This window comes from Equus caballus, chromosome 21, assembly GCF_041296265.1.
Source record: "Equus caballus isolate H_3958 breed thoroughbred chromosome 21, TB-T2T, whole genome shotgun sequence".
Classification (NCBI taxonomy): Eukaryota; Metazoa; Chordata; class Mammalia; order Perissodactyla; family Equidae; genus Equus; species Equus caballus.
In genome coordinates, this window is record NC_091704.1 from 39,414,633 (window position 1) to 39,426,829 (window position 12,197).

The 12,197-nt window shown below is 38.7% G+C and overlaps 1 protein-coding gene across 1 annotated transcript in view; it reads left to right on the forward strand.

Annotated features, from left to right (window-relative positions):
• OXCT1 (3-oxoacid CoA-transferase 1) overlaps window positions 1-12,197 on the forward strand; it is a 129,219-nt gene that overhangs the window by 29,005 nt on the left and 88,017 nt on the right. Inside the window, 1 exon segment of the mRNA NM_001309306.1 lies at window positions 588-648. Within this exon segment, the coding sequence (NP_001296235.1) occupies window positions 588-648 (61 nt within the window).

A 12,197-nucleotide genomic window follows, 5' to 3' on the forward strand; every position in this document is an offset into this window, starting at 1 on the left:
CTTTACACCTCAAGGTCTGATGTGAGTGTTGTACTTTCAAAAATTTCGTTAAAAGTTGGTTCTCCAGAATGAGCTTTATAGGTGACTCACAAATTACCAATGAATGTTTTATTTAATTTCAGCAATGGGCTTCAAATACACTTCTCTTTAATAGAGAATATAATTACTATACCTTCTCATATGAACCACATGCTACTTTCCCTTAATATTTTAATAAGTAGTATTTAACTATAGAAATAAAGTAGTATCCCTATTAAAAAGATTTAAGGAAATTAGTTTTAAATAGATTTATTAATATCCCTTGTATTTTGCTGTGTATAATCTATGTGTTGAAATTGAAAAATAACCCCTCTTTCCCTCAATCCCATAAAAATCCATTTAACTGAGTTAAGTGGGCATCGTATTGTTTTCATTTATAAAATAGTTATAAAACTTCATTAATGGAAAATACGACACTTTTTTTAAAAAAAGATTCACAGATTCTTTGTTCATAGAAATTCTTTTAATCTATAATTAAATGTGAAAGAGACGCTTCTTATTTTTGGTCTTCTTTCTCCACTTTCTTATTTCCCCTACCTCTAATCTAGGAAAAGTGCCAGGAATTTCAACTTGCCCATGTGCAAAGCTGCAGAAACCACAGTGGTGGAGGTAAGAGAACAGGTTATTTCTGGTTTCCTGATGTTAATGTTTTAACTTGATATTACATGTTAGTTCAAGAAAAAGTACAACAGTTCATTTCTTTTTGGAGGACAAACAATGACAGTTTGTTCGTTTTGGATGTGGAAGGATTCTATGTAAATACATAATAGTTGAAATTTTGCTGTAACATTAGCTTTCTGGTTAACTAGGATCTCACTAGAATGTTCTCTTTGGGAAACAAGGTATGGGACCAGCTTATAAAAGTCTTTGGTATTTGTGTTAAATAGGTCTTCCTGGGCGAAATCCCAAGATGAATTTTTGTATATAGAATCCCAGGGAAATGGTGTTCATTATCCAGGAGAAATTTATTATCTTACTGTATTAGATGGTGAGAGGCAGGAGGAGGGTAGTACAGATAATTGCTTTGATGTGGTTCTGTTCAGAGCGGTTCAATTAAGGCACTAACTGAGTCTCCTTTGGACATCTCAGGGTTTGGGAGAGACTTGAATAATTCTAGAGACTTCCCAGGGTTAAAGCTCCGGACAGAAATAGGTGCTTATACTAAAACTCTGCCGTTTTGTTTATACATATATGAAGCCGAAAGGAGACTTCAAAATGAGTCTTAAGTTGAGGTTTTGAGATCACCTCGGAACCAAATTTTCATGGGAGTTGAGATAGTTTTCCCTTGGGAGGGCTTTATAGGAACCCATCTTGGGATCTGGAAATGTTCTTGATTTTTCTTATGATGGTAGTGTTGTATGTGACATCTTTTGACAACTCCTTTTGCTTGGCCAAGATGGCATTTCATGGAGGCAGTACAGTGGTATTTTTGAAGCAATCAAGTGTGAGAGGTTCTGTTCCTTTATTGGAAAGTGAAGAGTATTATTTTTAAAGTGCTGTGGGATGTGGAACTTTCGACCCAAGCATAGTAGTTTCTTTTGCAATGGCTTTAGTATATTGTTGGCACTTAAAATAGATAATGTGGTTTACTCTGTCTGTGTAATCTGTGTTTTTATTTATTGTATCATCTTAATGACCTGTCCATGGCACACATCTGTAACATTACAGATGAAGAAAAGCCTATATCATAGCTTAAAATAATTCATAGTTTAACACTGTATTGGTTTTATGTACTTCTATAAAACTGCTGGAAACTAATATTTCTTCTCTGTGTATCAGAGGGGCATTGTGCATTATCCTGGGTGAAGTTTTTTTTTTTTTTTCCTTCTTCTTTTAAAGTCTGGTTCTTTTCAGCCAGTCTTATTTTTTCCAAGAGCAGAAAATGATCCTCAAGTATCTGAGAATCACTGTAGATATTAGAAAGAGAGGTTCTCTTTTGGTGTAAAGGAAAGGTGGATAAATCCCTTAACTGAGCCTGCAAGTATGATAAAGACTTGTCTCTTGTCCGAGACCACACGTCTCTGATCTAACACAGCACGCTCATTCCTGTTAGGCCCAGATTCCCATTAGGATGCCTTTCAATACAGTGCTGCAGCAGCCACCCCCAACTGACTGTGCCTGCACTGTCCAACATGGTAGCCGCTAGCCACACGTGACTTTTAACATTTAAATGAATCAAAATTAAATGAAGTAAAAATTCAGTTTCACATATGGCTAGGGATTGCTGTGTTGATTAGCGTAGATATAGAACATTATCATCAATGTAGAAAGTTTTATTGCACAGAGCTTAATTAGAAGGATCAAGATTAAATCTAATTTGTCGTTGTAGTTTAGGAAGATAAGCAAAACAGCTAATTAGACAATAGATTATTGTAAGCCCATGCCCTCTGCATGCTCATAGTAGAATAGGTCCACATGCCCTTAGGTTGAATCGTCTGTGCGCTCAAAAGTGGAAAATAATTTGGAATTGGGGATGGTGAGTAGATTGGAAGTTTTCTGCTATGAGGTCGATTTTGATTTTGTGACTTTGGACTATTCTGAGTGTGGTGAGTACCCTGGACCTCCAGCTCCTCTTCTGTGCTACGTTCTGTGCAGTCCGTTATGTGCATTGGCCTCCAGGATTCTATAATGCTTTCTCTCTCGCCCTGTCCTGCTTTATTTTACAGTGGTCCTGGTGGGATGGATGATTATGAGCTGGTCTTTGAAGTGTAGTATTTAGGAGGAGTCTTCAGGGATCAATAATTGTCTGCATATTCTCCTGCTGAATATTAATAATAGTAATCGCTACCATTAATCAAGTATTTATTATGTATTTATTAGTTACTGCTGTATTTTTTATGTACTTTATGATTATTTTAATCCTCAGAATAGTCCTATGAAGTAGGAACCATTATTATCCTCATTTTACAGATGAGGACTTTAAAACACAGAATGGTTACATTACGTACCTGGTGTCCCACAGCCGGGTGGAGCTAGGATAGAACCATAGAAGGACTGATTTTAGGGTGTCTGCTCTTTTCCATTATTTTATGAAAGACTCTCAAATCGTCATAAAAAGATGATATTTCAAACTCTTGAAAGATGTTGAATCTCCAGCAGTAGTCCATTTCAGTGCTGACTATTAGAATCAAGCTGATAGGGAGTTTTTTGGCCAATATAGTCCCCTATCCCTGGCCTTCCTTGCCAATTATTTCAGTTATGGTCTTTTTCTTCTCCAGTACCATCTACCTGGGAGATGGCTTTGAGAAAAGCATTGTCCTGTGATTGAGAGCCGTAAGGGTCCATTCAGTCTTTGTGTTGGACTCTGTTCATTCTACTGTGTAGCCTTTTTGAACTTTGTGGCTTTTCACAAATTTCCCTAAACATGGTGACTGAATGTCTGTTCTAGTACTGTGGTATCCTAAACAGTAGGAACTATAACGGTGACTACACCGTACATTTCAGACAAAGACTTTTTTTTAGAATTCTTCGCTCCCCTCCTTTCTCCTACAGATGAGGAAATAGAGGACTTTTCAGTAGCAAAATCTGGGTTAGAGTCTGTCTGCTGAAGCTCCAGGCCACTCTGGAAGGCTGCATCTTTTCACCCTTTCTCCCTGTTTACATCCTGTCACTTGAGTTTTAAGGAGGGTCAAGCTGTAAACATCTAAAATATTCATGATGATGCCCTTAGACATCTTAACATTTTTGGGCTGGGAAGCAGGGTGGTAGAGGAACATGCAGGCTTTTTTTGCTCATAATTTTTTCTCTATTAATTTCCAGTAAATGTTTTATGTCAAGAAGTAAATCAGTATGTTTATCTTGAATTAAAGAGAATATCAGATTTGCCCTTGATGTGAATTACTTCTGATTTCTGCAAAAAGGGAACATTACTCCTTTTTGGAAAAGTTTTCCCTTTCAGATGTCTTCTAAGCAAACGTATGAGTTGTATAAAACCAAAGAGGTGATCAGTTATGTCTGTTTTCCCCTTTAACAAAACCAATATGAGTACTGCTTTCATATTTCTTAACACCTGCAGCCATTTGCATGCTTCACCACAGAGTTGTGACATACTGAATGCTGGCTGTATCCCCGTCTTCCCCCCACCCCCAACCTTAAAAAACTGGATAGTTACTTGGGAAAAATAGTACAAGTGGGTGCACATATTGGTACACATGCCAGAGAGATAATTCTCTTTTTAGCCCAGACAGTGTTATTTCTGGACCTCTCTCTCTTTGAGTGGGTGAAGTCTTCTCTGATAAACTTCGCAAGTATAAGTGCAAAACCAGCCACGGAACAACTCTTGGCGTTGCATTCCGCGTGTTTAATAAGGAGTATCCAGGACTGTTATGTCTTCCAAGGGGAATCCATTTGACTTCTGGAGGGGTCTTGTTAACCACTCAACTCCTTGTGAGCCCCTCTGCCAGTCTCCTGGGTGCATATCCTACCATCCTGGGTTCCTCTGGAAAGTGACCTGTTTCTACAGTTTTTTTTTAAGCAACTTATAATAGAAAGCCTAGGGGGAGGGGCAGGAGCGCTTCCCTCAGGAGACTATTGACGCTTTCTCTCCTGCCAGCAGCCTGGCATGCCTGCACTGTCAGAAAAGGTCGTCTGACTCAGCCACCGAAGGCTGTTGAAGCTGCCTGTGACCGAAGTAACCCAGCTGGTTTCATCAGGCATGTGCCCTGGCTGCTGTTAGAAGCCAGCAAGGTTTACACAAGGCCTCTGCAACTATTTTAGCTAATTTCAGCTTGTAGTTAAAATAAGTCTATTCATTATCACGACTTCAATAGTTATTTTTATTATATTTATATTATAGTGTATTTATTCGTTTGCTTATGAAAGAATTGTTTCTATTACGGGATATGTGATGCACACAAATATTATATACATAGCCTGTGTGAGTTATGAATAATAATAATAAATTGAACACTTGTGAACTCACTTCAGGTAAGAATTAGAGGCTTGCTTGGACCCATTTTCATCTGCCTGCCTCCCCTATGGAGAAAGCCACTATCAACAATATTATGTTGATCAGTCCTTTGCTTTCAAAAAAATTCTAAGTCATAAGGTATGGACATGTGGAAGATTATCTCCAAAAGGATGTCGTAAGACTTTTTGTTTCAAAGAGCCAGGCTCTGGGAACTGTGACTTCTGTGTTCTGTACTAATGCCTGGCACATGGCATCCCTCCTCAGGAGAGGAACTAGAGGAAAAGATTAGGAGTGCATCTGCCATCCTGCCCGGAAGCTGCGTTGTTTCCAGTTGGGGGGTGAGGGAAGGTGAAGATTGCAGTGTAAATGGTATGTAAAATTTTATTGTCGAGGTTTGTGATGCAGGATGATAGACTTACACAGCAGTAAACAGAAGACTGTTGTGAACCCACCTGAGCTCATCACTCAGCTCCAGTGACTGTCAACCCATGGTCACTCCTGCCCCATCTACATCCACATCTCCTTCTTTGCCCTCCTGCATTATTTTTAAACAAGCATCAGATACATCTTGATGACATTTTAGGAGAAGTTCAATGAAGCTCACAAATTCTAGTGTGCCAGGGACTTTTCTAGGTATTGGAAGGTTTTCTAGGCTTTTCTAGGCACTTTTATAGGCTTTTCTAGGTTCATAGCATGAACAAAACAGAAAAATTTCTGCCCTCATAGAGCTTATGTTCTGATGGTTGAGATAGACAATAGATACAACAAATAAATAAAATATAGTATATTAGATATTGGTCAATGCTAAGGAGAAAAAACAAGGCATGAAAAGGGACATGAAATGTCAGGAGAAGAAACTGAAATTTTAGATAGGGTGGTCAGTAAAAGACCTCACTGAGCTGACTTTGGAGTAAAGACTTCAAGAACGTGAGGAAGCTGGAGGTCTCCAGCTGTCTGAGGGGAGCAGTCTGGGCGGCGGGAGGAGTGGTGGGTGGCAAGGCCTGAGGTGGGAGCGTTCCTGGTGGGTTTGAGGAGTAGGGATGACATACCCTCCTTCCTTCAGTGCACGGTGGTGGGCTGAGGAGGCTTACGTGAGAGTAGCTTTCTTGAGAGTAATGGCAATATCTCCTGGGCTATGTGAAATATGATTTCTATTTTTAGTTCATTTTGTAATAGTTCCCAAGAGGTGTTAGGCCTAAATCTGACTTTAAAACTCTGAGGTGAATGGAGAATGTGATGTTGAGATGGGAGCCGCCTGGCTTTTGTGACGCTCTGGCCCTGCCTGAAGGACTTTGCGTTGGTAACTCCTCATGAATTACCTGAGCAGAAGTGATCCAACTGGTTGTTATTCCACTTGACAGTAGAAGGTGGGAACACAGTGGGTTTTACCCACGTGACTTAATCACTTCAATGAATCCCATGAACATTTCATCTCCACCGAGCAGGCCAATTAATGGATCAGAGGGACTTTGGTTACCTTCCTTCCTGCTTTAGAGAAAATGAAAATGCCTGAGGGATAAACATAATTCCTTTCCTCTGAAGTTTCTTTTATTCTTAATCTTTAGATTGCTAATGCCTTATGATTTTACAGTTTCAAAAACAGAGAAACTCATAATTTTTCCAAAGACAGTAAAAAGAAAAAAATTAGGTATAAACAGGAAAAAAAATTAAAGCTTCTATCCATGTAAGACAAATATTTCTAACCATGTTGAGAAACTTCATTAGACAGGTTCAATTTCAAGCACATAGACAGATACAGGCAACTACTGCTTGTGCCTGTGTGGGATTCATTCACACACACAGACCTTTGATTGACATGTGGAGATGTGATATTTATGAGAACTTGGCTGAAATGTCAAATTTGACGTTCACTGTGTGTAGCATTATACGTTAAATGCCCTTCCCTACACTTTGGTATTTACCTGGTGAAGCTCTCTGCTTCCCTTAGTTGGCTTGAAGAATGAGGACAGCAAGAAACCATGTATCCCAATTCTCTTTACTTCATCCACATGGGCCAATTGAGTTGAACACTCCACACAAATTCTTTAAAAAGGGGGGGGTTGGGGCTGGGTAAGAGAGCTATTTGATACAATACAAAAAGAAGGAACACTCTCTTCCCACCAACGCCCCCAAACCCTGGGAACCATTGATCCTAAGGCAGAATACAGGCACCTTCCCGCGTGTTAACTTTGGGGTGGATGTAGTGAGCGACAGATATCGTTTACATTGATTGATTTTGAAACTAGTTAAGTTATATAATATCTTTAATTTGCATTTCTTTCTCTTACAGTTCTTCAGTCAGAAGATTTTATTTATGCTTTTGGATTTTACTTTTTTTAGTTACTAAACAGCTCTGAAAGACATATCCATAAATTCTTATGCTACAGATTTAGCCAGAGATAGAATGCTTTGGCAGATAAGATGAAACTATCCTTACACATCTAAACTAAATGAACTGATTGATTCTGCTGATTTCAGAGTGTTGAAGTATTTAAAGACAATTCATTCATTTCCTTGAATTTTCATGAAATCCAACATTGGTTTGAAAATATTTGAATGCTAATGAGGATGTATTTAGTGAAGACATATTGTAATTGAGTATTTGGCAAAATAACCTTCTCAGTAATAGAATTACTATTATGTTAGTATTTGCTGTTTCTACCAAGGAAGCAGTAAATATAAAAAGACATAGGGGGCCAGCCTGTTGGCATAGTGGTTAAGTTTGTGCACTCCACTTTGGTGGCCAGGGTTCTTAGGTTTGGATCCTGGGCATGGACCTGTACACTGCTCATCAAGCCACGCTGTGGTGGCATTCCACATACAAAATAGAGGAAGATTGGCAGAGATGTTAGCTCAGGGCCAATCTTCCTCATCAAAAAAACAAACAAAAAGCCCCACAAAAATAACATAGACTTGGTGAATGCCCAGTTTTAACTTTACTGCATTTTTTTGCATACTCTTGTAGATCACTAAATATAATTCTTAGCCTGATGACTATTTACATCCAGAATAACAGCAGAATAGAAATATGGTTTATTGATGATAAAAATATATTAAATCAAGTGCTAATCCTGACATTCTATTTCTTGTTGCTTGGTAACAATGCAGCAACTATGTGAGCGAGTTTCATTATCTCAGGTACAATGGACTTCATTGCATTGTAGGGTAGAAATACCAATTACAGCAAGTCATTTGTATGCCATTATCCTTACAAAATTTTGGTGCTATTTTTTATTGTTAGTGCAGAGATCCTAAAAGAAAGCCGTTTTAATAATACATCCCCCTTTTTTTGATGGATTGGTGAATTTTAGTCTAGCTATTTTTGGCTTTTTGACTTTGTATCTATTTATAATTTTTGAGGCTTCACAAATTTGTGTTTTATCAACCTGCACTGTATAAACTTAGGCTTTTAAATTTCAGTATCGATATGTGTATTATAAGTGATACTTCATTAGTTCTTAACGAGCATCTTTTATCCTTGACCACCTGGGATGGGGGGAGAAAAAGTATCCAGGCAAATTTTTTGCCTCATGAAAAATAGGGCACATTCCTCCTTCTTCTCTAATACAGAGCATTCCTAGTTTTAGTACCTGCTTCAGGAAAAGGAAGACTGTTGAACCAGTCTGATTTGTTTTAAATGAGAGACTGATTCATGTTGTATGTAACTATATATGTTCTATATAATATTAGTTCACAATTATTATTTATCAACAAGGGCTGATAAACTACAGCCCGTGGCCCGTTTTTGTGCCACCTAAGAGCTAAGAATGTTTTTTCTTTATTTTTAAAGTGTTATTAAAAAAAAGAGGAAGAGTATGTGACACAAAGCCTAAAATATTATCTGGCTCTTTACAGAAAAGGTTTACAGACCCCTAATTTACAGCGTAATTTTCATTGCTGTAGTCTGAATATGTTAAATGTCACTCAGTATTATTTCTTAAAGGACCGATGAGCTTAAGATGAACTGAAATAAAATAATAACTGGTTTGAAAGAATCAATGAAAAATTAAATGGAATAATATGAGTTTGTGTAGAAGTAGTGAAATGACTATGAATGTGGTAGGCCTGTTCGGGGGGCAACTATGAAGAAAGGAGAGTATATAGAGCAATTGTTTATTCTGCCCCAGTTGTTACAATTTCTTTAATATCTCAATGCCTTTGCCCTAAATCTGACTTTGATATAATCATGTGTCAATGGACTCATTTTATTGGGAGCTTCTTGCCTTTTCCTGCCTATTTGACTTATCTCATAGTTGGGGGCCAGTTTCTTGTGTACACAAATGTACCGTCAGTACCCTGGGGTGATGGGGTGAGGACTTCGCCAGCCTGACCTGTGCCCGGCATATGGCTGCAGCTCCTGCAGGCTGGCAGGCTTCTAGGAGCTGTGGACGTGGTACAGACTTGGAGTCGTCCTGTGTCCCTGGGGTTTGGAAGGACCCCACTGCCCTGGGTTTTCATCTCTTCTGGAGCTGTCCCCTCACATGCTGGAGAGAGGGAGGAAGAAGGGGAGTCGAGACACTTTGGGGATGGTGAGGCTGATTTTCTCGGGCTGCTGAACTGTGGCTTTTAGTTTGCTATTATCTTTTAGTCAGAAGCACATTTGTATGATTTATCTGGTTATTTCCTATGTGTTGGAAAGGTAAGGCCTGAAATCAGGAACTTAATTAGGGCAGCCGTGTGCTTTCTGTCTGGCACCAGTCCTCTTAAGAAATAGAAAAAGCTCGGGGCCGGCACCGTGGCCGAGTGGTTAAATTCGTGCGCTCCGCTGTGGTGGCCCAGGGGCGGTGGTTGAGGAGATAAAGCAGAAAAAAAAAAAGATTGGCTACAGTTGTTAGCTCAGGTGCCAGTCTTAAAAACAAAAAAAAGAAATAGAAAAAGCTTAAACCTGCCGAATATTCCAGTGATGAGAGACAAAAGTTGATTATTTTAGCTGGATTCAACCTCTTTTGTGTAAACAAAGGTCCAGAAAACTCTATACTTGAGTGCCATTTTTTAGTAGCTTGCATTTTATATTATTTTATGTTTATATAATACTTTATGTTTTTCAAAGCACTTTCACATTATGCTGTCTCATTTGATGCTCTTAATCACCAGGTGAGGTAGGAGGAGAAGCAGTATTATTATATTACAAATGAGAAAAATGAGACTTGGTTATGGTTCTGGGAATAGACCCCTAGGAAGCTGAAAGGACACTTGGAAGACTTGGTTCAAGTCCTGACTTTCCATGCTCCATCTGCCACTGGCACGCCATGACAATACCAAGCCTTTATTTCTCACTTGCTTGTCAATAGGAAGAATTGTAGAACTCTGAAAATGTATGTATGTGGCTCTGTGGGCTTTTGTAGGAGCTTGGATTTCATTTTAAGTGCAAATGAAAGGGTCATGGTTTTAGCTTATACGTTGTATGTCAAATGGATTTTATGGAGGCAAGAAGGGAGGCAGAATGGCCAACAAGAAGCCTATTACAGTGGTCCACAGGAGAGGTCATGGTGGAGTGGAGGTGGGGAGGGTTGATGGAATTGAAGAAAGAGTATTTTGTAAGAGGAATCTATTAGACTCCCTGATATCTTGGATATGGAGTGTTGGGGAAGAGGAAAGGCAGAGATTAAAATGACTCCCAGACCTGACTTGAGCAATGATGTGTTACTGAGATGAGAGAATCCTGGGAGGAAAAGCTTTTGTGAGAGGAGGGGAAACAAGCTCACTGGGATGGATTGGCTCTTTTAGGTATTGAGGTGGTGCAGGTGGGCGTGCTTGAGTGGTGCTCAGAGGAGGTCTGGAAGAGAGTTACACAACTGGGAATAATCCATACATATTTGATAAATTAGAGTCGCAGAATAGAAAAGACCGCATAGGGAAAGAAGTCCTGGGACTAAGCTCTGAGGAGTCTCAGTATATTTCTTCGACTTTTTTTTTCTTTTTTGTGAACAATATCTGAGATGAGGAGTCACATCTTTGCCTTTCACTAGCATTATGACCTTGAACAAATTGCTTTAGAATCCCAGCTTCTTTATAGCATCTCCTGTCTGTTTGCTTATTTCACGTGTCTATTTTGAGCACCGGTGGGATAGGGCATTTGAATGTGTTTTCTAAAGCTTTGAACTGCTGCGTTCTCATCTTAACCACCTCCTGCTGCTTTGGCTAATAAACCTCAGACGACTGCTGTTGTTCCCACTGACCTAGTGATGACTACAGAACTATGCAGTGGATGGCAGCTGGCAAGGCTCACCCTCCCTACCCTTTTCCCATCTCCCAAAGTTCTTGAGATCCAAGAGAATGAAAATTCCATAACAACCTCAATTTCTAAATCTTAGTGTATTATCAAAAAAAGTAGCCAAGCTTGTGTTTGAAATATTGTAAGCTTTAATCATCAGTAAATTACCTTATATTTAAAGCTCTTCTAAACCAACCTAAGTATCTTGATCCCTTACATCAAGCAAAAACTATGATGACTTTTAAGGGGAGCATTATGGACACCTTGAAGAAAGGAAGATTGTTATGAATCTGTCATTTCATTGGCTTAAGTTGCATATACTCAGAAATTGATGACTTCTCTCTGCTATTGTATTTTAAATGGAGCATTAGACAATGACCTGTTTATCTCTTTTTGTACTTTGGTTTAAAAGATTCAGATATTCTGGTTTGATATGAAAACTAAAGTTTGTTCCCTGATGAAACTTGCTTGTGCTGGATGTCCATCTTGACTTCTTTTCATTGAAAGTAACATTTGTTGTTCTTTTGGGTGCAAGAGAAACAAAATAAATAAAGAGGGCCTCAGATATTCATTGATGATTTGTGTTGAACTAAAGGCACACCACCACCTGCAAACATCAGAGGGACTAAGTCCAAAAATAGATATTTCCTTATTTCCTTAGGATGGAACACGCTGTTACATATAAATAAATTAGTCTGCAGGTGTGTTTTCACTGTTTTCTTTTGAAAGCTTTGCCTTATTGAGTTTTCACAGACTCACGAAAAGTGTGTTTTGTTTTGTTTGTTTTTAGCTGAAATGGTTTGAAACAGTTGGTTAATTTGGGAGAAATAATGAAAGACTAGAAACCAAGAATAACTTAACTGTTATAAAGTAATATATATCCAAAGGGAATGAAACCATTAACTTGAAAAGATATCTTCCCCCCATGTTCATAGCAGCATTGTTTACAGTAGCCAAGACGTGGAAACAGCCTAAGTGTCCATCAATGGATGAATGGATAAATAAGTTGTAGTATATATATACAACGAAATATTG